At 45.7% G+C, this 27,987-nt stretch overlaps 1 protein-coding gene across 2 annotated transcripts in view; it reads left to right on the top strand.

Annotated features, from left to right (window-relative positions):
• Positions 1-3,173, top strand: part of ACP1 (acid phosphatase 1) — a 97,705-nt gene extending 94,532 nt beyond the window's left edge. For both annotated transcript variants that reach the window (XM_086926398.1, XM_086926397.1), the window contains exon 6: positions 2,684-3,173. In XM_086926398.1, the coding sequence (XP_086782524.1) occupies positions 2,684-2,761 (78 nt within the window). In that variant the 3' untranslated portion in view covers positions 2,762-3,173. The remainder of the gene's footprint in view (positions 1-2,683) is intronic.
• The last annotated feature ends 24,814 nt before the right edge of the window (positions 3,174-27,987 follow it).

Below are 27,987 nucleotides of genomic sequence, written 5' to 3'. Positions count from 1 at the left end.
CAAAAAGTGTGCGACTTGACCTCCCTTGGAGGTTGCAAAGTCCCCCAACATTTGGTCTATCTTTATCAGAAGGAACCAGCTCCTCTCAGTAGAGACAGCGCAATTGGCATTCCCCCAGAAAATAATGGCTTGCTGGGCCCGCCCGAAAGGATTTCCGGTGATATGAAAGCGCCTGATGCCATGGCATCTTCTGCCATGTCAAGAATCTTTGTCCAAGGTCCAGTCACATCAAGGCGTTTACCCTCAGCGGTCAATTCCCTTCTTGGAGTCCCTGACCTGTTTAGCCAAGAAAGTGTCTGTCCTGGTGTCTAACTCGGCACGTCCGTGCCACTTACCATCAGGCGGCAGGCGGGCACTCTTTATCCAGAGGTTTGCGCAATCTGCCCAACACATAACTGGCTACCTTTTCCGCTGGGGTCCAATCAGCTTGTAATAGAATCTGAGTCCAATATATCAGACTTCTTATACCGGACTTTTGAATGACGTGGGGGGTCGCCACTGGGTGTGTGCGCAGCCATGCACCATGGCTTATCAGGTTCCACATCTCCATCAGACCCTGTGGAGGGAATCATCCCTGTCAGGAGGAGGGGAAGAGGGATGACAGCCTCCTGTCTGGGTCAAAGCCCCAGATGGAGGTTGAGGGGGACAGTAGCAGAGCCTAGTTCATAAAAGCATTTTTAAGCCTGGCAAAGGCATCCAGGTCCACCCATGGGATGTGTATGCGTTTGTGTGTGAGCTCGGGAGTTTGTGCGTCAAGCTGCTATATTCGTCTAGGAAGGTTTTCCCTCGGAGGGAGAGTTTAAAGGATCTTTGCACTATTTGTGGGAGTTTCTGCTCTAATGGTCCACCGCATTTTAAACTGCTCAATGAATGGAAGCATCAGTTGCGCCACAAAATTAATCTTTGTTTGAAAAGTAGGAGACCGACTCCTCTTCCATATAGGGAGCTTCAGACTCCTGCATCTTTTCAGAGGTCAATAGAAGGCTGAGAAATACACTGGGAAAGGTATGTGTATAAGCTTAGTATTATTGGTAGAGATAGGCCTCACGGCCAATCGGGGTCAAACCCCGGGGCAACACATGCCCTCCAGGTGAGTTGCCAGGGCTCTCTAGGATTAATCACTGCCTGGGTCAGTGTCCCAACTTTTGATGCAGAGGCCCACTACTTCCAAAGCTCGGGTGACCAGAATGTTAAAGCCAAAAACCGGGACATTTCACAAAAATAGAAGAAGGACTACAATTTTACTTCAAGCGATGAGAGCGCTCCTCAGCAGAGAATTACAGAACAGGCAGTAAGAACATACATAAAATGCAATTTGTAAGCCCAGTAGCTTGCCTATTAATTAATTTGCTTTCTTGAAACAACTGCTAACTATCCCTGCTTTGTAAAACATAAAAAACACCTCCCACCGTTTTCAGTCGACCCTCTCCAAAAACGGGGACATGAGCTAAATTTCATGAAATTTGCTGGGACAGCTGGTTAAAAACAGGGACCGTCCTGGCAAAACGGGGACGTCTGGTCACCCTATCCAAAGCTCATAATCTCAATACAACCCCCTCAAAAGGGGTGTTATGACTCCAGGCGGGCCACAGCTGTCAATCCAACCACTCTGCGGCCAGGCGAAATGAGCTTCACAGGAAGTTCCCGAATCGCGCTCTAACCGGGGAAGGTGAGGAGATATGATCACGTCAAAAGACTTGTTGTTTAATCGTCAGCACGTGCCTTTTAACAGCCAGAAGACCACTGCGCACCGGCTTCACACCTCTCCTAAGGCCAAATACAAAAATTTGGCAGCAGCTGCAAAGGAGCGTCCGAGCATTCCCGGGGCTACTTTAGGGGAACAATTGTGAGAAACCGCAATGTTATAAGCCAAACACAAATACTCCATCAAAGAATAGGCAACTAATCATTAAACAGGTAGCAAAAAAAGGAAAGGCCGAAGCACTTAACTGACGGCTGCTGAAGCAGTGAAGAAAGAGGAGGCAGGAGAGTCAACAGGAGAATATGTGGCGGGACACTGCTTGTTAATTGACTGCACTGCAGTCCTTGCTTTTCCCTATGGTTCATGGGAAATTAAGTTTATTATTGTTTTTTGTTTTTTTTAATGGCTGATGTTGAAATAAAGTGAAGAAAGAATAGCATAATCCTTGCCTTCGGTCCTGACATAGAATCCTATTACTTGGAGAACTATTTTTCTATCTGCTGTAATGTCTGCATGGTGGAACACTGACCAGGAAGTTATTTCCATTGATGACTATTTTTTATATTTGTATGATGGAATGAATTTTTCTAATTCACTTTTAGCGCACTTGGATGAGAAACTAAATTAAGACTGTGTCTAAGACTAACAGTAACATATAGTTGATGAGGTGGTTTTTAGCAATTCAGCTCAAATTTAAAGGTACTATTACAGAAGAAATTTCCCGATATTTTAGACTGCAGCATTGCTAATAGTTTGCGCAATATTTTCTTTTGAGAAAAACTGTCTAAAGAATCCTTGTGTTTTTGATATTATTTGTACCATGTGTGTTGGGAGAAGATTACTTGTAATTGCCTATAGTGACCCTATATTTAATAACGCATATTTGGGGTTTCGGCCAGTTGATACTATGTTCAGTAATCTACGTGAAACTGTTTGATAAGTCTGTGTCTCTTTTTAGTAACAATATTCTTTTATTTTCAGGGAAAGGATGAAGATTTTGAGACCGTCTACCAGCAATGTCTTAGATGTTGTAAATCATTTTTGGAAAATTGTCATTGATCCTTGTTCCATGTGACGCAGTCGCAACTCTCTGTTTTTGCCTGATAGAAGTTGCATCCCAAAAATTGCTGCTCCTGAAATTGAGTCTCTGCAGTAGCCAAGACGACATAGGCAGTCGTTCACACCCATTTAGGAAAAAACTAAAATCACAAATTAGCCTTTTCCTACACCTTGCTGTGTTTTTGACATATGTTGTTTGATTAGATGACAGAACAGCAAAATAAGTGCATTTTAACCATATGCAACCCTTTATTATCTCATGCGTTTCAAATCGCTACTTCGTGAGAAAATAATACGTTTTTTTTATTTTTGCACATATATTTAAATGACAGACTTGACAAATTAAACATTTTAGTGTTACACTGACATCTATCAAATCCTAATAAAACAAACAATGGTTTATTGTCCTGAATTACGTATTCTTTTTAGTTTTCAGCTTTTCCAACAAAAGATGTGTTTTCTTAAGGTGTCTACATGAAACGAATGTCATTTTAAATGCTTTTTTGATTATGTAGCTAACGTTTCAATTTATTTTAACAATAGTCTGGTATAATAAAACGTTCTGTTATCAAGTTGTTATTGTTTTGTTGACAAATGTTACAATTCGTTTTTTATTGTGGATTGCAGACCGAATACTCTAATGTGGCAGGGCGAACTAACCTCATCTTGATGTAGACCTGGGGATGCAGTTTAGTTACAGAAAAGCCTAAGGTTGGTTCGGTTGATCTTTTAAATGAGTTGTTATGTTTCCAAACAGAGTGAGCGTGACGGTGGCTGCCTAAGAGCTGCTCTTGCTTACTTGTGACACTTCTTGGAAATTGTTAAAAAAAAATGGTGTAACTTGGCATCTAAGACTCAGAGGCTAGTGTGAGTGCCTTCTTATTCTACACGTTCCCTCAGTGTGCCTTCTGTACACAAGCCTTGCAGATGCGAGCATGGTAAGCTAGTGTGGAGTTGTACTGGTGAAGATGAGGAATGGACAGGCAGGTAGCCACTAACACCTGCACCTAGGTGAACTAAGCATTCATATGGATGCCTCTAACGGCAGATTCCTCACATTTTGAATCTCCTAGGCTCCAAACTGGATCTGGATACTACTGCAATCGCTCTCCGGTGCCAGCAAGTTGTGCCACAGGCCTTTATAACTCCATCCTTCCCGTGAACATGACAACACCGAGCCGATGTAGGTGCCAACCCTGCACGCCGACAGTCTTCTTTTTCCATGCGATTTAACAATGATCCTAGACTCCCTGCATACCAATTTCATTTGTTTTGACCAAAACCATTTTTGCTTTGTAAATTTTTGGGCAGTGTGCAGGGATGTTGCCCCGAAGATGACAAGCTTCAAACCATGGTGTGTTTGTCGCAAGCAAATGCCTGTGACAGACCCACACAATGTCTGCTGTGATACCTCAACATCAAACATGACTTGAAGTCTTGTGATAAATGCTTCCCTGATGCACGCTAAGACATGGAGCTGGAAGCTATCACTGCCGTCAAACACAAGAAGTATTGGTCCCGAACTAGGTGGTTAGGCTGAACCCCTACCCACACCCCCACCCCCTCTTTCGCATCCCTTTCCTCAATTAAGTCTAAGGTGAAATCGATAGACCAGTTGAAAAGCATAGAAAGCACAGTCAAGAATGTTCAACATCCAGGCACTTCCAACCCAGCAAGATGTCAAGCAATTGGCTTTCAAGAAAATAACCCTTTTGGTGCTCATGACGGAATGGTTCCATCAAGGGGACCTGTGCTTATGATGGAACCATTCAGTCATGTGCACAGACGCACCAACAGTTTACAAGCGAGGAGCACAGGGGCGTAACACAAGTCCCCGCAGCCCCCGCAGTGCGGGGGGCCTCGCGTTCCTGGTGGCCCCGGCCGGGCCCCGGGCCCTCAAGTAAGATATGCCGCTGCTGTGACAAATGGTGCGCAGCGCGGGCCCCGGCCGGGGCCCCTGTGAGTTTGAAATGGTGCGGGCAGGGGCCTGGGCCCCCCTGGGAGTCGTCAGCCATGAGTCCCACTCTCACTTTGATGCAATCCTCATCATGCACTTAAAATGGTGCCGGGGCCGCCCGTGAGCAGTTTATTTTTTCTTTCGAGGATCGATGAAATGGTGGCGGGCCGGGATGAATGCATGCGCACACACTTGTCCAGTTACACTGAAACTTTCACTTTCTATCTAATAATTTCCGCCGTCCGCGTGGGGTGCGGGCGCAGGGCTGGCTGGTGAGTGACCAATGCCCATTTACACCACTGCAGCAGCACATGCGCAATCGCTGGGCGCCGTGGCGCAAACACACAAATGCAAGGTGTGGCGTGCATCACTTGTGGCATCAGGGGCACGCATAGGGCCATAGTGAAGAAGAAGAGTCGAGAGAAGACAAACAAAGCCAGGCCCGCCCACGCTCTGAGTCAGAAAGGACTGTCTGAACAACTGAAGTTGAAAGTAGACTGAAGTAAGTCCGTCCGGTGTCCCGTCACCAGTGCGGGGCCTTCTTTATCATTTACATGATTGATTGCCCGGCAGCGCTTCCCGTCAGTAAATGACATAGCGCACACCTGGCAGCCTGGTGGGCGTGGGCAGCGCCTCTGCGTACTGGCATTAGAATAGTCTGCACTGCATTAGATAGTTTGCACTGCAGGTTGATGAGAGCCTCCCTCCCCACCCCCACCATCCGCTGGTAAAGGCACCGAATGCTGGGTATGCGAGACGAGCTAGGTTCACCACGTTTTTGATGAGGAGATATGGCCTATGACAATTTTTTTTTATTAATAAACTGCATGATTACTTAAAATCTTTACAGTATAAAAGTGAAAAAAAGAATAAAAAGCTTTATGAACGTCCCGGCTCCCCCACTCTCAAGTCCCATCCAAACATAAAAGTGAGAGTCACTTTAAGTTAAAATACTAACATATTAGTCCTGATTAGCTGTCCTAAACATGGTTCTTTTAAAAGGAGTGATGAATAGATTGTACAAGTGTTTCCCAGCTGATAAAGGGGGGCACATGAAAGTTCGGTAGAGTCAATTCATGTACCAAGGGCTGTTGACGAAAGATGGATTCTTCGTGGATCTTTAAACCAGCCCAAGTTAGGTAACTGCGGCAGGAGGCTTCCAGTTACTTTGCAGACAATGCCGTTAAGTGGGAGTCGAGTGCCATTTTTACCTGGTGTATAAATTTCCCAACTCTGGCTATCAAACAGGTCGTGGAGACTGAGAGGCACCAGTCCGAGGCCTCTCTACAAGTTCTATAGGCAGTGTTACGTAAAATCGGAAGCAGCAAGCGATGGCGGTCATTGGCCAGCTTTGTGCAGCAGCACAGCAAGTGTAGCCAGGATTCTCTACGGTAATTGCATAGACGACAGGCCAAGGTGCCATCCGTACGGGCCCATTTGGGGTTGAAGTCCATGATCCTGAGGGCCAAAAGTCGAAAGTGCAAAATTTTCTTTCTCGCGTAAGTGGATACTGGATCTTGCAGGTAAGGTTGGGGTTTACCTGGAATATATGATTTGTCCAGGGCCTGGGTTAGTGGATTTTGCCGAAGAGATGCAAGGTCAAGTCCAAAGGAGATGATCCGGACTTGGCGCTTAACAGCTTGGGCCCAGGCTGAGAAAGGAATTTCGTGCAGGGGCAAACTCCTTCTTTCGATTTTCAATGCTGCAATAGCTTGTCCTACCTTTGAGTACCAGGGGGAGCCCACCTCATCAAAGATTGATTTTAGGGAGTGCTTTAGCGAATGTTCTGGTGCTTTCAATACTCTAATATAGAGTTTTAAAAGGTCCCCCAATAATACCAGCTCCGGTCGCTTAAGGCCCATTTCTAGCCTTAATCTAGTGTTCCTTGCATATCTAGGGGCCTGTAGCACCAACTTATAGGCTTTCGCCTGGGCTGCGTTGACCACTTTGTCAAATGCACCAGGGTAGGCTATGTGCCCATGTGCAATGGCAGGGATCAGTTTTGCCCTGAGCACTGTCAACATTGGTTCTGCTGAGGGACTGTCCAAGCGGTGGCATAAGCGTCTTAGCGACAGAATGGTTTTGTCAATTTTAGGTTTAAGCTCCTTCAGATGTTTGGCTGCAGAGGCACTCTCAGAGACCCAGGTGCCCAGATAGTGGTAGGATGGGGCAGTGACGATACGGTGCTCCCCCAGGGACCATGAAGCTTCTTTTTTGTGGGGGTATTTGCCAAAAATGACAATTTTGGTCTTGCCCACATTGATCCGTAAGTCATTTGACTTATTGTATAATGCCAAACTGCTTAAGGCTCTTTGGAGCCCCACCCTAGTGTGGTCCGTGATCACCGTGTCGTCTGCATACTGGAGTGTTCCCAAGACGAGCCTCCCCAGTTTTGGAGGTGCTAAGTTGGCATCTTTCAGAGCTGTCCCCATGTCCGCAGTATACAAGTTGAAAAGCATGGGGGCCAAGACGCACCCCTGCTTGAGGCCCGAGTTGGTTTCAATTCTTGCAGTTGTTATTGTAGGGCTTAGCTTCACCTTGACCCAGGTGCCCTCATAGAGCGCTATTATAGCTTTTAGTAGAGCCTGTGGTAGCCCCCACGAGTCGAGTTTTGCCCAGAGCCGGCCCCTGTTCACTCGATCAAAGGCTGTGGAGTAGTCTATGAAACAGCAGAACAGGGGCGGTTTGTTCCTCATATTGGCCTTCTTCGCAAGGTAGGAAAGGGCTAAGATGTTGTCGAGGGTGGAGCTGTAAGCCCTAAAGCCGGTCTGTGTGGGCGGAAGAATGCCGTTCTTGTCCACCCAGTCCTCCAGATCCCTGAGAAGAAGGCGGGCGTATATCTTTGCTTCTACGTCGAGGAGAGCTATAAGCCTATAATTGGCCGGGTTCGTGTGGTCCCCCTTTTTATGGATGGGGAATAGAATAGAACCTTTCCAAGAGGATGGCAACATTGCCGTGGCAAAAGAATGGTTAAATAAAGGGGTGAGTCTGGATGCAAAAAAGGCTGAGGCAGTTTTCAGAACCTGGGCCGGAATCCCATTTGGGCCTGGAGCGCCATCAGTTCTAATGGCCTTGATGCACTTTAGTACCTCCATTTCTGTGAACAGTCCGGTGCAGGTCGGATTTACGCCTTCTGACGTAACTCTTTCGGGTTCGATAATTTCCGCCACCACCTTGGACCACGCACGGCTTCCTGCAGTGGCTTGATTTGACTCGCAGGTATACAGCCCCTTGGCATACTGTTCCCACACTTTCCCTGCAACACTATTTTCCTTTTGCTCTCCTCTGGGGGTCAGACTGTTGATGAAACGCCAAAGCTTGCTATTGTCATTTCCTTTAATTAAGGAAAACACAGTCAACCAATTCTGTTCAGTCTGCCGTTTTTTGTAGGCCCAGACTTTCTTTTTATAGTCAGTTCGCAGAGCAGCAATGGAGTATCTCCCTGACAGATGAGTGCCTTTCTTTTGTGCCCTGATTGCCTTATTTAGATCACGCTTACACTGTGACAGGCACCACGATGTTGCACGGCGAGGACCAGAGTGGAATTGGCGACTTCTTGGGTGACGGTTATTGCCCAGACGTTCCAATAAATCGGAGGTCAGGGTTTCCCAGAGGTGAATGACGTTCTTAGTTTGAACTGGGTTAGGTTCTTCCTCCCTTCTAGCTACATAGTCTAGCAGGCTATGACTGAGATTGATTGACCATTTTATTCTTTTAAGCACTTTGTGATGTTCCTCCCCCGTGGTAGTTCCAATAACTACTTGTAATTCTGCTTGTACCCGCGCCAGATTGAATGTGGCGCGGAGGGGCCTATGATCACTTTCCTCTCTGTCGTCCACTGTGAGTTGCAAAGATTGTGGACAAGCCCTTCGTTGATAAAGATGTAGTCTATTGTAGAGACATTTCTAAAGGTCGGGATGGTGGGCCATTCAGGTTGGGTCTGTTTTTGTATTCTATGGGTGGAGTGCAGCTTAAAATTTGCGAGAAATTCAGTCAGTAGGGCTGACTTCTTGCTTGATGGAGCCTCCGAAATTAAACCCAAGCCTCTGTGATTAAAGTCGCCCGCGATTATTACGTCTTGGTCCTTCCAATTTATTAAAAGATCTTCCAAAATTGAAATAAGTGATTCCATGGCCTGGGAGGATTGATACTTGTTTGGATTGAAATAACAATTAATTAGTAGAAGGGGGCGAGATTTTTGACCCAATGACAACCCACTAATTATGATGGCTTGAAGATCAGGAGACCCCAACTTTAATTCAGTTGTGTTAATTTTGCACGCATGACTTACGTAGATAGAAAGACCCCCTGACGGGCGTCCAAAGATTGTCCTTTTGGTTGCTGGTTTAAAATGTTCGTAAAAGCCACCAATGGCGGTCGTTGCCCTTGCCCAGGTTTCCTGAATACACAATATGTCCCCCTGTGCGAGGTATTCAGATGTAGTTATGTCCCTAAAGATGTTGCTCACCCCCGCAATGTTCCATGAAATAATGGATAGCTCGCGGACTAGGCCCCTGAGTGGGTTTGAACAGGCCTATGAGGCAAGTTGTCTGATCTGAATCCAAGAAAGCCGAGTTCTAATTCTGGCTTCATTCATCGCGTGTACAGTGTGTGATCCTCTCCAAATTCGTCGGTTTCAGTTTCCCTTGGACTTAGCGCTGTTTTTGCCATTGCTCATTCTGTATACTTTTCTTCTATCAGTTGAGATTGGGGTGTTGTTAGTGCCCTTCCCCCCATGCGGCTGTTGGGGGTGTGAGCAGTGCACTGTGTACTTGCCCCCCTGTGGGGGAGAGTTCCTGCCTCCTCTGACACTTTGATGGACAGACAGCCGAGCAGTGATTGGCAGGTCGGACTCTCTTCCCATTAGTCACCCTTTCCACAGACATCTTTTCCCTAAATTCTTTTGGTGCCAGATTGTGTACAGCTGGCTCTCGCGAGGATTCTTGGCCAGGCATACCAGTACCTCATTAGTGGCAAGGTTGGGTTCCAAGGGTCTAATTAGGGCTAAAGTTGGTCTCCAAGGGCCACCCGCCACCACCCCCATGGAGGGCCCCTGTCACCCTCGTGGAGGGGTTCTCGGACTCCCAGCAGGGCTCTGGACTGCCCTGATGTTAAAGGCACCGAATGCTGGGTATGCGAGACGAGCTAGGTTCACCACATTTTTTTATGAGGGCCAGCTCACTGACGGAATGGGCAGGTCAGAGCAGAGGCTGTGTCATCCAAGTATGTATTTCAGCATGAGGCAGCATGGGAACTATCAACTCTATTGGTTGGTTATAGGCGTCTGAGCTAGTTAAAGCTTGTGAGTGGGTATAATGGGACATGATCGAGAGATGTGTAGCTGAGGCTGAAGGCATGGAGAGCTTCCCACAATGGGTTGAATTAATGTGTTTACACTGTCAAGCATTGGCCTCTCTGTAGAGAGATGTTCACATGTAGGCCAATTGTGATTTAATTATTTTTTTACAAAAATGTGTGCTGGAGTAATATGTAAATGTCGAAATATTGATTTCATGAAAAAAAAGTGTAATTTAAAATGAGGAAAGAGCGGGTGGGTAGATGTGGGATGACGGGGGCAATACAAGTAGTGCATGCAGGACATATTGAAAAACAAATGAGGATGAGGGAAGAGATGATGCAATATATGCAGATTAAGGTTTTTAAAAAGATGTGGAGAAAAAGAGGGAACAAGTGGCTAACAGTGAAAGACTGCAGATACAAGCAGTGTAAAGAGAGAACAGGAGAGATTGGAAACTTCTTAGACCAGCAGCCCTTTCACAGATCTTAGTAATGGTTAATTACTGCTTAAATTTACTTGCGAGAAAGTGTCACTCAGAGTGTTGCTCATTTGACGTAGAATTTCACTCATACGCAGGGCCACTGCAATTATGTGGCAGGGGAGGGTCAAATCATGTGGCAGAGTTGAGTAAATTAAGAGGACCAGAAAAGGCAAATTATGCGGCACATTTTGTGATGGTACTACTTCATTAATTTGGCATTTTTAAGCTTGTTAACATTGTGTGAGCATTAGTTGTGTGTCATATATAGCAATAAGCTACATAAAGTTGAGCAGTCTCTTTTGGAAAGGGCCTTCCACTTAACTGCAACAGGTGTCGATGAGTTTTTACAAACTTTTGAACCATCTGAGCTTGAAACATTTTTTTTAGCTGTAGATTATGCAACAGATGCAGGATTATGTAGCAAATGTGGCAAATCTACTACTATGCAAAAATCACTGCACAATCGCATAATTCCGGTAGCCCTGCACATTCGCACATTGATACCACCAAATTGTTACACTTAAGTCTGCAAACTTGGCAGCTATGTTTCTGCTGCTTTGCAGCATGTTTTAGGATCTCCTAGAGTTTCTTTTTGCTCAAAGGGGTGTGTTTTTCTGATATTTCTGTGTTTCCTTTGCCTTCATTGCTTTATTTTTGCTTGCGAGAAAGTGTCACTCATAGACGTTGAATGTCAACCATAATTACACTGAAATTATGAAAATGTCACACATAAGCAATCTGAAACCTTGGCAGCTATGGAGAGAGGGTAGAGAGAGAGGGTAGAGAGAGAGGGTAGAGAGAGAGGGTGGAGAGTGGAGAGAGAGTGGAGAGAGAGAGTGGAGAGAGAGAGTGGAGAGAGAGAGAGTGGAGAGAGAGAGAGAGTGGAGAGAGAGAGAGAGTGGAGAGAGAGAGAGAGTGGAGAGAGAGAGAGAGTGGAGAGAGAGAGAGAGTGGAGAGAGAGAGAGTGGAGAGAGAGAGAGTGGAGAGAGAGAGAGTGGAGAGAGAGAGAGTGGAGAGAGAGAGAGGAGAGAGCGTGGAGAGAGTGAGCGAGAGAGTGAGCGAGAGAAAGTTGAGAGAGAGAGTGGAGAGAGAGAGAGTGGAGTGAGAGAGTGAAGAGAGAGCGGAGAGAGTGGAGAAGAGAAAGAAAGGAGAGAGGGTGGAGAGAGAGAGTAGAGAGAGAGAAGGGACAGAGAGTGGAGGGAGACAGTGGAGAGCGAGAGAGAGTATAGAGAGAATAGAGAGAGAGACAGTGGAGAGAGAGACAGTGGAGAGAGAGACAGTGGAGAGAGAGACTGTCTAGATAGAGTGGACAGAGTTGAGAGAGAGAATGGAGAGAAAGAGATAGAGTGGCGAGAGAGTAGAGACTGACTGACTCAGTGACTGAATACTGACTGACCGAGAGACTGACTGGCTGAGAAACTGACTGAAAGAGAGAGAGAAAGAGACTGACAGAGAGAGAGAAAGAGACTGACAGAGAGAGAGACAGACTGACTGACAGAGAGAGACTGACTCACTGAGAGAGAGAGAGAGAGAGAGAGAGAGAGAGAGAGACAGAGACTTGATGGAATTGGGGTCACAGTGTGTATGGGGCTATGCAATGCCGCTTAAGATTGCTATAGTCTACTATTAAAAATGTATTATCAAAATTTGCTCTTTGAAGTTACATCTGCTTTTGAGATACTGCATTGTCGCATTGTCTAATGTTTTAAAACGGAAACGAGAAGGAGCAGTGGATGCAATTTTGTCAAAACTGAACAATGAGTGGGCCCGATGTTGTATATCATGACAGGAGTCTGCATCAGGAAACCCACCTAAAATTGGGCAAACTTCCCCGGCCTACTGATGGCAGGGACCCTGTAATGAATGGACCACCACCTATGATAGCGTGCGGGCAGACTGAGCCCAACCTTTGACTCCACCATCCAGTGTTACTTATAACGGCTAGATTGGTGACAGTGGCGTAAAAATAGCCCGGCATCCCCTGCAGTATGGCGGGTCGCTTGCCTGAGAGCTCTAGACTGGCACGGAGGATGGGAGGGGGGCCCCCTCCATGTAGTTTGCAGGGGGGCCCCCTCAAGTTTCGTTACGCCACTGGAGGAGCACCGGCCAATAAAATGTCCCTTACACTGCAGGCTTATGTCTTTTTGTTTAGGGACTATTTATTTTTTTGTAACCACTCCATTCCGCGCTTTACATTTAATGGTAGTTGTGTACCTTTCTTTAGACAAGCTGTGCCGGAAGAAACGGAGTTGCAGGCCAAGTAAATAACCAACATTATTACGTTACAAATGCTTGTTTTATTTCCTGTCGTGCTTCAGGAGCTGGAGACCTGGGTAAGTCTCCCTTTTAGCTCCACTTCCACCTACACTTCGAGCCGAAAGGTATGCCAGTAGTAGCAGCTGTTACCCCAGATTAACTCTCAATGAAACAAAAGTGCAGGTTCTGCTTGCCAATGCCAGGTCAAACTTACTGTGCATCACAAAACGCAATAGAAACTCAGATGTACATCTTTAACCTCAATCAGTCACCACTGACTTTGCTTCTCTCAAACCTTTTAATTTCTCTGAATTAATCAGTTTAGTGATTTACATGTATATATTTGTTCGCCTTTATACAGCGCAAACCAGTTCATCAATGCATTGGATCGCTGTGCATGCCATGAACATGATCGTACTTAATTTGCAAAGTACCACATTATCATGTACATACAGCCATATTCATCAACCTGAATTGCGCTCGCAAATGGCCAGATTCTAAATCCAATTCATCACCCTATTTGAAATTGCGAATTCGCAATATTTGGTCGCAATTTACCACGAAATCTGACTTCGTGGTAAATTGCGAAAAAAGAGTAAAAAGCACTTTAGTGCATTTTTTTCTTTTGCATGTTACACACAAACATGTCCTCTGGACATGTGTGTGCGCAACACCTGTTCGAATGTGCATTTGAGGGGTGCTACAGGGTGTCCTTTGGACACCCCTGGCACCCTTCAAATCGCAATCTTATTTGCGATTAGCAAATTGCTAATCGCAAATAAGGAATACTCCCCATTCATTCCTATGGGCCTTTTGGCCCATAGGAATGAATGGGGAGTTTTTCCTTATTTGCGATTAGCAATTTGCTAATTGCAAATAAGGAATCAGTAGGAATCGCAATAATTTTTGCTAATCCTACATGAATCCCGTTTTGCGAGTCCTTAATAGCGAATCGCTATAATTCGCTATTAGGGCCTCGCAAAACGGGAGATTGATGAATATGGCTGAATGTGCTTTAACTTGGCAGATACTCTGAGATTCTGAGTAGCTGTGCTGCTTTGGCTTGAGAGGGAGGGTACCGGCGTTTTCTCAGCGTGGTTATTTGTAATGGGAGAGCAGCGGCACCTCGCAGCAATAAACATCTACTTGGGTTTGTGAGTGCTTTTATTTCTAAATGTCTTTCAGGCGCTGGATACACATCACATAGCGGAACTCTCTCATTTTGATAAGGACTTTATCTGGGGTACGAAATGGCCAGCTGAAAGCGTATTCCGACAAGAAAGAAAGCCGGAATCCCCCCACCCCACCCCTGCTGCCTTTCGAGGCCCTTTTCCCCTTTTCCTGGAGCAAACTGCCACCACAAGTACGCGCAGAAGGACCAGCACCCAGTTTGCAAACTTTGCCTGCGAGCCCATCGAAGCGAGGACTGCACCGCCTGCGCGGCACTCACCCTGAAGACCCTCAGAGTAAAAGAGAGGCAAAGAAGAGCAAACTACAGCATGCAGGGGTAGAGGGCACCGCCATCACTCCGAGATTCAGGACTCTCCAGTGGAGAAAAAGACCACATCGCCGAAGGACAGGAGGACGCCATAGTTGTCGAGGTCGAAAAGAAAAGGTCGAAGGAGGTAAGAGTTGTCGAACCCCAGGCACTCCACTGATACTCGCAAAGTGAGTCAAAGTCCTCGAAACGAGCATTGCCGTCGAAACACACTGCTTCCGCAACTGCATCCAAGGACAAACAGTCTATCGATTCCTTGAAAAAGGACTCCCAGACTGCAAAAACCCAAGATAAGGGAAAGGCGCCATAGAGCAGCCACGAAACTGACGCTTCAACGTAAAAAAATGAGGGCCTGAAAGCGGAGATGACATCGACAACCGTGAAAAGAAAAGCCGAAACCCTCGACACCGAGCACGTGGCCGAGATGGGAAAGAAAAGGATTGAGGCCGAGATGGCAAGCATCTTGCAACGCAAGAGGGACTTCAACAAGAAAATGAAACTGTACAATATTCAGTCGAAACCCATGCCCGAATCCGAAAGGTGCATCAAGGAGATTCAATCACCTACCACACCAGTACCTGGCGAGGAACAGGTGGAGGAAGAGCTGTACTACTGCGACGCCGAAGGTGAGGATGTCGAGCAAACTTACCAGGGCTCGACCTCCTCGGAGGCGTAGGACTTGCAGTAGCAGGATCTCGACGCCGAATCACCGGAAGAAGGTGTAGAATCCTATCCTTCGAGGCCTTCGCCGTTTGACGACATAGGGATCTATAACCAGGTCATCAAAAGAGCTGCCGACAATTATGGAGTGCAGCTAGAGGAGTAGAAACCCCAATCTTGCTTCCTCTTGGAGACATTGCTGCCATCACAGACAAGTAGTCAGTTCCTACCCATTCTCCCAAGTGTGCTGGACCAGGGGAAGGAGGCCTTCAAGGAACATGCTATGTGTAAAGCAGTAACCCCAATGACCGAGAGGAAATATAAACACTCTTTTAAGTACCATATGCATATTAAGGTATCGGTACCAGCGGATTAAATTATAATATCCACAGCTAGTAAGAGGGCAATTATACCCACAAACCCAGGACCGCTCCAGAAAAGGAGAACGGACTTTATGGGGAGGAAGATGGAAAGAAGTGCAGCAATCCAATGGTGCATCGCCAATTCCAATGCGCTCATTAACAGGCACGCATACCAGCTCTGGGAAGAAGTGGGCGAACTCCTAAAACACCTACCAGAGCAATACCAGAGAAGGGCGAGACACCTGGTAGAAGAGGGAAAGAACATGGCAAATACATGTCTGAAGTCCGCCCTAGATGCAGAGGAGACATCAAGCAGGTTGGTGATGCTGGGAATAACAGAGAATTATTATTTTGAACAAGGGAACCCATATAGGTAGCAAAGGACCCCGGGTAGTACTAGTTTTTAATATTAAACAATGGTCCTTTAGCTTAAACAAATTGGATTAGAATAGGCACAGACTAAAAATAAAGACTGTATTTTTTCAATGTCCAGCCGGACAAGGAAGCTTTTTATTTTGAGGAATTAGAGAATTAACACATATGAAGTGAAGCAAGTCACACAAAAATAATAACTGGGCACAAGCCTGTACCAAGTCAAGAGAGGACAATACATGGGGGAAAAAATAACAGGCAAACAAGACAGGAGAAATGGCGGCTTACAATGCAATGAAATTATAAGTAAGCTCTATCGCACAGTAACTGCAACATAAATCTTAAATCGAAAAAGCAGCAGTACTATGTAAAACAGTCGACGAACGTTTCGATCCCTATCTCCAGGGGTTACAACGGGATCATCATCAGGACTAAATTAAATTGAGCTTTGCCTGATCAATTATATTGGTAGGCCTGCGGGGTTAAAACAGGAGGAAAGGAAGAAAAAACAACAATTGTCTTAGAATTCTCAATTTTGCAGAAAAGACATGTCAGACATACCTCTTTAATTCAGACTGTGAAAGGTTACTTTGTGAAAAATGGAGTTGTGCACATGCATAATGTGTGCACTGAGCCTTAGGTGCTTGTATCCAAAGGGCACAGTTGTCAATGTGCTCATATTTGGGTGCACTGTCATGCAGATATGTGACTAATTTCTGAAGTGGGTAAAACCGAGTAAATTGTGTCAAAATTGGACATACAACAGTGAACCAAGTGGGAGCAGTGACTCGGCATGGCATTTTGGTATGGTGCTGGTGAAGGAATCTCAGAAAATAAGGAGGTGGTTGATCGTGATAATTGAGGCCAACCTTGAATAACAAGGAGTACCTTGAAGGCCAGGCTCAAGGGCGGCCAGGGGATCCTGATAACCTTCAGAGCAGGGTGCTGGATCGCATGTTACTGTTGGTTACAAAAGGGGGGGTAGGTTTACATTTTTGGACCGCTGGGGGAAGTATCCGTGCGAGGCTTAATAATGACCGTGGAAAAAGGGAAAACATTCTTACTGAGTTTACTTGAAATCACGCATATGAGCGTGGGATATCCGGGCCCTGTAAGGAGATAGCAATTGCCATGAGCCCACAGCGCTTTTTACTCATGGCAATTGCTATCTCCTTACAGGGCCCGGATATCCCACGCTCATATGCGTGATTTCAAGTAAACTCAGTAAGAATGTTTTCCCTTTTTCCACGGTCATTATTAAGCCTCGCACAGATACTTCCCCCAGCGGTCCAAAAATTTAAACCTACCCCCCCTTTTGTAACCAACAGTAACATGCGATCCAGCACCCTGCTCTGAAGGTTATCAGGATCCCATGGCCGCCCTTGAGCCTGGCCTTCAAGGTACTCTTTGTTATTCAAGGTTGGCCTCAATTATCACAATCAACCACCTCCTTATTTTCTGAGATTCCTTCACCAGCACCATACCAAAATGCCATGCCGAGTCACTGCTCCCACTTGGTTCACTGTTGTATGTCCAATTTTGACACAATTTACTCGGTTTTACCCACTTCAGAAATTAGTCACATATCTGCATGACAGTGCACCCAAATATGAGCACATTGACAACTGTGCCCTTTGGATACAAGCACCTAAGGCTCAGTGCACACATTATGCATGTGCACAACTCCATTTTTTCACAAAGTAACCTTTCACAGTCTGAATTAAAGAGGTATGTCTGACATGTCTTTTCTGCAAAATTGAGAATTCTAAGACAATTGTTGTTTTTTCTTCCTTTCCTCCTGTTTTAACCCCGCAGGCCTACCAATATAATTAATCAGGCAAAGCTCAATTTAATTTAGTCCTGATGATGATCCCGTTGTAACCCCTGGAGATAGGGATCGAAACGTTCGTCGACTGTTTTACATAGTACTGCTGCTTTTTCGATTTAAGATTTATGTTGCAGTTACTGTGGGATAGAGCTTACTTATAATTTCATTGCATTGTAAGCCGCCATTTCTCCTGTCTTGTTTGCCTGTTATTTTTTCCCCCATGTATTGTCCTCTCTTGACTTGGTACAGGCTTGTGCCCAGTTATTATTTTTGTGTGACTTGCTTCACTTTATATGTGTTAATTCTCTAATTCCTCAAAATAAAAAGCTTCCTTGTCCGGCTGGACATTGAAAAAATACACAGTCTTTATTTTTAGTCTGTGCCTATTCTAATCCAATTTGTTTAAGCTAAAGGACCATTGTTTAATATTAAAAAAAAGGGAATAACAGAGAAGGCATGCCTGGCTACGGATTTCAGGCTTCAAGAATGAAGTCAAGCCAAGTCAAATTGCTTTATTTCGATAACAAGTATCCTAAAAGCATCAGACTATCCTTTTATAAAAATAGAATTTGTTCAAATAAAAGTTATCATAAGACATAACAGATACATGATGTCTATTCGGTCAGAACATGAGAACACATTATTTCATCGTGATAAAAATATTTCATTTTAAAATAGAACAACAGTTAAAATGTATATTTTAAAGAATAGTGCCCGATTTAACTTATACAAGTGACAGTACATAGAAATAAGTTTGAGCAATATTTATTCGTTCATCCTGTGCTCTAATGTATTGCGCCATGGGGCTTGTAATATGAATCCAAATATGGTTCAAGGCCTCTTTGTTGTTTATGCTGGAATCATTCTTCCGTTAGCCTTTCCACATTTGAATTGCTAAGCTCCCGAGTGTCAATCCAGTCCCAATAGATAAGTTTACGCTCTGCCTTCCTCGGGGGATTTTGGTTGTCCCAGGAGTCCTTGAGGCCAAGAGTTGTCATTAATTTCCTGACATTAGTTATCTAATTTATCCCATGATTGACGTCTAAGCTCATTACTTCGGTAAGTGCTTTAGCATTATTCGGGAGTTCAGTAGTCCGCCTATGGCAATCCCAAAAGAGCAGTGGGCGCAGTTTAGCAATATCGCCGAATGAACGCCTACCCATATCATACATCAAGGGAGTTAATGGGACATTCCGGGGTAGCATTACCAAATGCCTCAAAAGTACTGACTCTCTCCAGATGTGCCCCATCTAAGGCGAGGTTGTTTCTTAACGATTTATGGGGGTTAAATGTCATGAACATGGTCTTAGAAGTGTTTATGACCAGCCCCCGAGAGTTACAAAACATTTTTGAACTCTGTTCAGTAATTTTTGTAGCCCGGCTGGGGTCTTAAAGATCAGCAATGTGTCTTCCACTAACAAGATAGTAGGTACCTTATCACCCGCCATGGCTGGGGCATCAGCTGGAACTTCTTGCAAGAAACTAACCACCCCGTTCACGTATAAAGAGAACAGGGTGGGTGTCATCACACAGCCCTGCGTACTCCCCTGTTTACTGTAATCCTTTCCGTCAGCTGACCTTTGGACCCTATCTCACCTGTGCATAGTTGCCCACATGAAGCCGGATCAGTATGTCAAGGATTAGTGGAGGGATGCCCATGCCTCCTAATATTTGCCACAACCGTTTCCTGGGAACCAGGTCAAAGGCCATCCTAAGTCTATAGAAGCAAGATAAAGGCTGCCTCTGCCGATCACAACAACTTTCCAATATATCAAAAGGAGCCTTAAGACCTGATTGACCGTTCTCGTGTTAGCCCTGAATTCCGCCTGATATTGGGAGAGGATGTGTTCATCCTCAGCCCAAGATTGAATCCTCTGCAGCAGGACTCTGCCAACTACCGTCTGGATTGCATCAATCAAACTGATTGGTCTGTAATTGGCAGGGTCCTCTCTGTTTCCCGTCTAAAAAATCGGGACCACCTCTGCCCCCTTCCAGGATTCTGGTACTGGACAACCATTGGAGATGTAATTAATAAAAAGCAAAATATACCGTGCCCAGTTTCAGAGGTCTGCAAGAAACAAGTCTCCTGGGAGACTGTCTGGTCCTGGGCCTTTGGCTGGGATATCCTACTTATGGCAGCTTCTACTTTAACCAGCAAAAAAAGTTTGCTGTTGCTACTATTAAGAGAGAATAAGGGAATGATTGCATGGCCCTTCCATGCAAATGTCATCAGACCCAGAGTAGAGTTTCCCGAAGTGATCGTACCAATCCTGGCTTGAAATATGGTTGGGGATAAGATCTAGATCTCTCTTGTCTGCTCGTCTGACAAGATTCCAAAAAAGGTTGGTATCCCTTGCTGTACTAGCGTCCTTGAGATCCTGCCAGCGGCTCTCAACCCATTTCAACTTTGCTTGAAGCAAAGCCCCTCTGTAATCTTTTCTTGCAATTTTAATCACAGGGCAGTTCTTGCTTCTAATTGCTGCAGCTAATGGCTGCCTCTTGAGTCTACAATCCTTAGTATACCATGTCTGCCTACTCTTAGGTTCGCGCGACAGATTTGTTATGCTGATTAGGTGCTTGGAAATATGCACCTATCTGTTCAATTGTGCGCGAGTAGATAATAGGGACATTTGCCAGCCCGTCTACGCTTGTTTTTGCCTCCTGTAATATGTTCTTGCTCAGTACTTTCCTAGTTCCAGCTATTTTTTTTATCTTGTGACATTTGAGAAAACGTCTGCAATTTGAGGGGACCACCTCTTTAGTTAAAGATAGCATATGGGTGCTCGAAGACGGACAGGGGAGGACCCATGGGATCTTCACACTAAGGGGGTTATGGTCGCTATCAGTTGTTACCCACTACCATTTCTATGACATTTTCCAATAGTCTTCTGTCTAACAAGATGTAGTCGATGCAGGAAGGGCAGGTAGCTCTATTGTAAGTATTGTCTCCTTGGACGTCTGATGTAGTTAAAACATTTGCTGCCCTTAGACCAAATTCCAGGTGTTGGGAAGTGGGTTATTGGTAGGGGCAAATGTAGATCTGCCACTGGCAATAAGGCCACTAACACATGATAGGACTCAGCATAGGTCTTAGAAAAGTATTGCTTTGCTCAACCCTTGGTAACGTGGCTGCGAGCAGGCAGGCTTAACTTCAAAGACAGGTATGTAAAGCATTTAAAAACACCATTTCAGTGAATAATCAAGACACAACACCAAATTAAAATCTAACACCAATTTATAAAAATAGGTAATATTTTTATCTTTTAAATGACAGCAAAACGAAAATAATCCACTGTAGGGAACCAGAGATATGAATTTTTAAAGATTAGTCACTTTCTAGTGCTAAGAAACCAACAGTGCCCCTTAAGTCATTTCGTTTTCTCTGTCAGGGACACACCTTTATAAATTGTTCTGAAGAATTCTCACTACTGTAGTGGGCTGCCTTCTTGGGTTCTCCTCCGCTACCCTGGCCCAGGCTTTAGGGACTCAAGCAACCCTGCCTTCCTCATCTTCTTGTCAGGATGCAGCCCCCTAAGCCTACACTGTTCTCTAAGATCCGCCATCTTAAACTGGGACCGTTTAGCCAGGTCCAGTTCATTGGTTCCCTAGCTTTGGGTCACAAAAAACTAGGCACAATAGACTTAGAACAATTTGGAAAAATCAAAACAATGGTTTAAAAAAAGTTTAGTCCAAATTCAAAAAATCAAACTCAAAAGTTTTGTTCTAAGGCAATTTAGAGGATTTTTATCATCTTAAATTATTCACTGAAAGGTGTATTTTTTAAACACAAGTCCTCATCCACACCTCAACACCAAATGTTGGAAAGTGGGTTATTGGTAGGGGCAAATGTAGATCTGCCACTGGCAATAAGGCGACTAACACATAATAGGTCTTAGTAAAGTATTGCTTTGCTCAACCCTTGGTAACGTGGCTGTGAGCAGACAGGCTTAACTTCAAGGACAGGTATGTAAAGCATTTAAAAACATTATTTCAGTAAATAATTAAGACACAACACTAAATAAAAATCTAACACCAATTTATATAAAATAGGTAATATTTTATCTTTTGATTGACACCAAAACCATCCACTGTAGGGAACCAGAGATATGAATTTTTAAAGATTAGTCAATTTCTAGTGCTCAGAAACCAACAGTGCCCCTTAAGTAATTTCGTTTTCTCTGTCAGTGACACACCTTTATAAATTGTTCTGAAGAATTCTCACCACTTAGTGGGCCACCTTCTTCAGCAAGTGGGATCCAGTTAGAACACCTTCCTGGCGTTATGCTTGCGGGTCCCTAAGTATCCATCACACAATCCAAGGTTCTGGAATCTCCAAGAGGGTCCTTGAAAGTGTGCAACTTCAATTCCGCAATCCACTTGAACAAAACCCTTACAAATCCACTGGTACTCCAGGCTTTGAATTCTTTGTGGGGCTGTCCAGATGAGCTCTGTTACCCTGTAGCTTGCAGGGAGTTTCCACTCTTGAGTCCTTTGGCGACAAGGTAATCCACAGGGCTGCAGTTTCACTTGGTGCAGTCTCCAGAGGTCAGGCCTTAGAGTTCCTTGCACAGCAAAATCATCAGCAGGGCACTTCTTGCTTCATTCCGTTTCAAGCAACAGATCTGGAGGGCTCTGCCCCTCTCAGATACTTATTCAAAATTCTCTGGGTCAACCACAAGGTCACTGCTGACCAATGAGAGCAGGGCAACTCCTCATAGTTATGGCCACATCCTGTGGAGTGTGGCATTAGTTTGTCCCAGAGTGCATCATTCTTCCAAATCCATAATGGCTGATTTTCCAGCAAGGAGGTTACAGCTGGCTAAACACACCCCCTGGGATGTCTTATTTCCATGGACTCTCCCCCTACCATCTGCACATACCTTCCTTAAGCCTAGTTCTAACTCTGGGTCAAGACGGTCAGAGTGGACTGAAACCCAGGCCTCCCCTCTGCCTTTGAAGAGCATAGTTTATGACGCCACCTCCTGGCCCGGCATTCCTATAGACCAGCACACTGCCCTCCCAGCAACCTGGCTAATCCACTGAACTCTGACCAATCAGGGCAGACCACTGAAAGGTTGAATTTGGACTTACAAACAAGAAAGTCTCATAACTTATTGTATGTACACTTTAGGAGAAATTCAACAAGATAATCTTATTGGATTTACTACTACCATTCTGGGAAGTCTTTGAATGGTCCGGCTAGTCCTCTCCTATCAATATGTATAAATCAATAACTTCCTACCATGTTAACCTATGGGACATGGGGTTTGCAATAGGGAAAATGACTTGGGCCACTTTTCAAGAACCAGGGCTTATAAAACCATATTTATTAAGTATTCCCCTAATTTCTACAGGACCCCCACCCCCTGTGCAACCAGGGGAGACTTCAGGGGTTCTGAATCTGCAGAAACCATGCAGATTATCCTTACCCAAGCATCAAAGTCGAATTTGAGCAGCTCTTTAACACAATGTGGGGAGTGACATGTAAAATTTCACTTTACCCAGGCATATAAAAACTTATTTTATAAGGGCGTACCTTATAGATAACTGATACCGTCCCCCCCCACCCCCCTGGGATACCTAAAGGGGACCCTGGGCGTCCCTAATATGCAAAAACATGGTAGGGTTTTCATTTTTAAGGGCCCCTACCCCCAAAGTAGAGTTTGGGCACAATTTAAGGTTTAAAAGCTGTCCTGGCCACCAGGGATGCTTTTAAACTGACCTCAGGCTTCAGCACTGCACACATGCTAGTGCAGAAAATCTGCTGGCCTCTAAACTGCCATGCCCCAGGATACTGGAGACTTCTAGGTAGTTTCAATCCCCTGCCCTATTACATACTAGGGGCTTATGGGGTAGGCCATGCCAATTACAGGGGTACCCCACCATACCATAGTGTACCCTAGTGTATGTTGGGTGTCTTAACTGTATTCTAATGAGTTCCTTTTAGCTTGGCACTGGCCCTAGGCCTGGTTAAACAGAGCCCAGGGTCAGCCAGAGTCAGTTACCACCAGTTCCAGTCAGCAAAACGTTGGGGGGTGCTAAGGGCACAGGATAACTTTGCAACACTGAACTGTTCCAACCCTGTTCACCAACCTTTGGAAGGTGGCAGGTGCATTCTTTAATCCAAAGGGCATTACCTTGAACTGATAGTGTCCCTCTGGTGTGGAGAATGCTGACCTCTCCTTTGCTCCATCAGTGAGGGCAAGCTGCCAGTAACCTGAAGTCAAATCAAAAGTACTCCGATACTTAGCTGCCCCTAACCTATCAATGAGCTCATCAGCTCTAGGTATAGGGTGAGCGCCCGTCTTTGTGACTGCATTCAAACCTCTGTAGTCCACACAGAACCTGAACTCCTTGGGTCCCCCCTGAGGATTAGGTTTAGGTACCAGTACCACTGGACTGGCCCATGGACTCTCAGACGGTTCAATTACCCCCAGCTCCAGCATCTTAGCAACCTCGGCTTTAATGCTGGCTCTGGCATGGTCTGACGACCTGTACAGTTTATTTTTGACAGGTAGGCTGTCACCAGTGTCAATGTGGTGCACACACCACTCAGTGATGCCTGGGGTCAAAGAGAACAGGCCAACAAACTGCTCCAGCACCTGCTTACAGTCTCTGTGCTGCTGGTCTGTCAATTTGGGAGAGAGTACAACTCCCTCCACTGACCCATCTTGCCCATTAGTAGAGAGAAGGTCGGGCACAGGCTCAAGTTCCTCCTCCACACCCTCATCAGTGACCAGTAACATGGTCATGTCTGCCCTGTCATGGTGGGGTTTCAATCTATTCACATGCAGGACCCTGTGAGGGTTCCTGGGGGTGCCAAGGTCAACTAAATAGTTAACCTCTCACTTCTTTTCTAAGATTGGATAGGGCCAACTCCACTTGTCATGGAGGGGCCTAGGAGCCACAGGCCCCAACACCCACACCAACTGTCCTGGAGTATACTCGGGCATAGTAGCCTTTTGATCATACCAGTGCTTCATTAGCTCCTCGCTGGCCTCCAGTTTCCTGTTTGCCTTGTACATGTACTCCGCCATTCTAGATCTCAGGCCTAGCAAATAATGGAGCACATTGTCCTTAGCTTCTTTAAGAGGCTTCTCTAAAGACTCTCTTAGCAGGCTCAATGGCCCCCTCACAGGGTGTCCAAACACCAACTCAAAAGGACTGAAACCAACCCCTTTCTGTGGCACCTTCCTGTAGGCAAACAGTAAGCATGGGAGGAGAACATCCCATCTCCTCCTAAGTTTCTCAACCCATTTATCATACAGGGTTTTGTTGAATCTCTCAACAAGACCATTTCCTTGTGGTTGATAGGGGGTGGTGAACTTGTAGTTGACACCACACTCATCCCACATAGCAGTCAGATAGCTGGACAGGAAGTTTGTGCCCCTATCTGACACCACCTCTTTTGGAAACCCACTCTGGTGAACACACCAAGCAGTGCTCTAGCCACTGCAGGTGCATCAATGGTTCTAAGAGGTATGACTTCAGGGTATCTAGTAGCATGGTCAACTACCACTAAGATATACCTATTCCCTGATGGAGTAGGTGGGTCCAAAGGACCAACAATGTCCATCCCCACCCTTTCTAAAGGAACCCCAACCACTGCCAGTGGTATTAGGGGAGCCTTTGTCTTGCCCCCTGCCTTGCAACTGGCCTGACAGGTGACACAGGAGCTGCAAAACTCCTTTACCTTTTCAGACATATTGGGCCAGTAGAAATGGTTCCATGTCTTTGTCCGTCCCAAATGTCCTGCCAAGGGGATATCATGACTCAAAATCAGGATGAACTCTATGTACTTCTGGGGCACCACCAATCTCCTGGTGGCCCCCTCCTTGAGGTTTCTGGCCTCAGTATAAAGCAGTCCATCTTCCCAGTAGAATTTGTGAAACCCACTGTCATCTCCCTCCTCTTGCTTAGAAGCAATCCGCCTCAAGCTCTCAAGGGTGGGACAGTCACGCTGTCCCTGACTGAACTCTATGGAGGGTCCACCTGCTCCTGTCAGTTCTGCCAAATTTGACAGCTCTGGCAGGGATGGAGTCCCTCCCTCAGAGGCCAGATCCTCCCCATCAGGGTTAGATTCTTCCTACACCTCTGGAGTTCCCTGGGCTGGCTCACCAGGCCCAGTGCCCTTGTTCTTGGATACTTGGCCCTTTGTTCCAGGGTCCAAGAGTCCAGCCCCTCCCTTCTGACTAGTCTGTGACCTAGTCACAACACATACCCACTCAGGGAGCTCCAATATTATCATATGGAGTCCTCTCCACCTCTGACCACGCAGAGGGTTCACGATCATTGTCTAGTTAACACTGGACTGGGAGCACCTTTGACACAGCTACCTTCATAGGGCCCGTCACACCTCCCCATTCCAAATCCACCACAGCCATGGGATGGATTTTGGTAGTGCTGTCTGCAAACTCACCAGGTAACAACCTCTCTGGTGGCACCAGTTCATCCAGGACCATAGTTACACTAGCCCCAGTGTCTCTGATAGCCTCAACCTCAGTCCAATTCACTTTAGGCCTCTGCCTGTACTTGTCCCTGTTTGGAGGTAGGGCAGCAAGGGTGGCAATACTCACCCCACCCAGGGACACTAAGGTTGGTTCCACCACCTGCCTGTTATGTACACCACCCTCCACCCCTACACTGGCAATCCCAGTGGATGGCCCCTTAGGGGGAGCTTCTTGGTGCAGACAGCATCTCCCTGCTTATGCCCTGGCTGGTTACAGTCAAAGCACTTACCCACATTTGAGGGATCAAAGAACCTACCAAGCTTTCCCTGAAACCCCCTCCCGTTGAATTTGGGTTGGCTCGGGCCCCTCCCTTTTTGTGCCGGTTTTTGTGGGTCTTTGGAGGACTCCTTAGGATTTTGACCTTCATTTCCCTGGGCTTTCCCCTGGGAAGGTACCTGTCCTCCTTTCTTCTGGTCACCCCCCTTATGCTGAATGAAAACCCAGGTTCTCACCCACTCATCAGCTGATTCCCCCAGTTCTCCGGGGTCTGTCAGCTTAGAGTCCACTAGATACTGGCGTAACTTCTCTTCTGCACAATGAGTCAAAATGTGTTCTTTCAAAAACAAATTATACAATCCCTCATATGTGTCAACTTTGTTTCCAACAATTCAGCCTTCCAGTGCCTTTACTGAAACGTCCACAAGGTCTACCCAAGACTTTGAACTCAATTTCTGCGTGCCTCTAAACCTCACCCTGAACTGTTCTGGAGTCAGACCAAATCTCTTGACTAAGCATGCCTTCATCTGCTGGTATGATTCTGCATCCTCTCCCTTCAGGGTCAGGAGCCTATCCCGCCCAGCTATTGGAATCAACTTCCACCAGGAGTGCATCCCAATATCTAGAGTGGACCCTACTCATTTTGAGAACCCTCTCAAAAGCTGCAAGCCACTTGTCAATGTCATCCCCCTCAGTGTACTTGGGTACTATGCATTTGGGAAGTTTAGGTTCAAATCTACCACCCCTGGACATCTCAGCATCTTCTTCACTTTCGCTGCCACCATGCCCTTTCTCCTCCTCCCTATCCCATTTTCTCTTAGCCAATTCAAATTTCTCCTTCTCCAAGGCAATCAACATTAATTGAGCCTGAAGCTGTCTCCCTGCAAGGGACAGTAGTGGTACCTGAGTAAGGGACCCTTCCTCACTCCCACCACCACCTTGATTCACCTGGCTAACACTAGTCACAATGGGAAAGGTCCCATCCTCACCCCCCTCTCGGGTGAGGTTGGGGGGAACATCTTCCCACCCTCTTGGGTTCTCCTCCGCTGCCCTGGCCCAGGCTTTAGGGACTCAAGCAACCCTGCCTTCCTCATCTTCTTGGCAGGATGCAGCCCCCTAAGCCTACACTGTTCTCTAAGATCCGCCATCTTAAACTGGGACCGTTTAGCCAGGTCCAGTTCATTGGTTCCCTAGCTTTGGGTCACAAAAAACTAGGCACAATAGACTTAGAACAATTTGGAAAAATCAAAACAATGGATTAAAAAAAGTTTAGTCCAAATTCGAAAAATCAAACTCAAAGGTTTTGTTCTAAGGCAATTTAGAGGATTTTTATCATCTTAACCCTTTCCATGCTCATGACGAGCTCAGCTCATCATGAGGCACGGTTGAGCTGTGCTGATGACAAGCTGAGCTCGTCATGAACAATGGAAAATGAGAAGATCCAGCACAGGGGAAAAATAACCACAGCAGCGATGTGGTTAAATTATTCACTCAAAGGTGTATTTTTTATACACGAGTCCTCATCCACACCTCTGAACTCCAAATGTTGGAAAGTGGGTTATTGGTAGGGGCAAATGTAGATCTGCCACTGGCAATAAGGCCACTAACACATAATAGGTCTTAAAAAAGTATTGCTTTGCTCATCCCTTGGTAACGTGGCTGCGAGCAGACAGGCTTAACTTCAAGGACAGGTATGTAAAGCATTTAAAAACACCATTTCAGTAAATAATTAAGACACAACACTAAATAAAAATCTAACACCAATTTATATAAAATAGGTAATATTT

This window comes from Lissotriton vulgaris, chromosome 6, assembly GCF_964263255.1.
Source record: "Lissotriton vulgaris chromosome 6, aLisVul1.2, whole genome shotgun sequence".
Classification (NCBI taxonomy): Eukaryota; Metazoa; Chordata; class Amphibia; order Caudata; family Salamandridae; genus Lissotriton; species Lissotriton vulgaris.
This window is presented reverse-complemented; position numbering and strand designations above follow the sequence as displayed.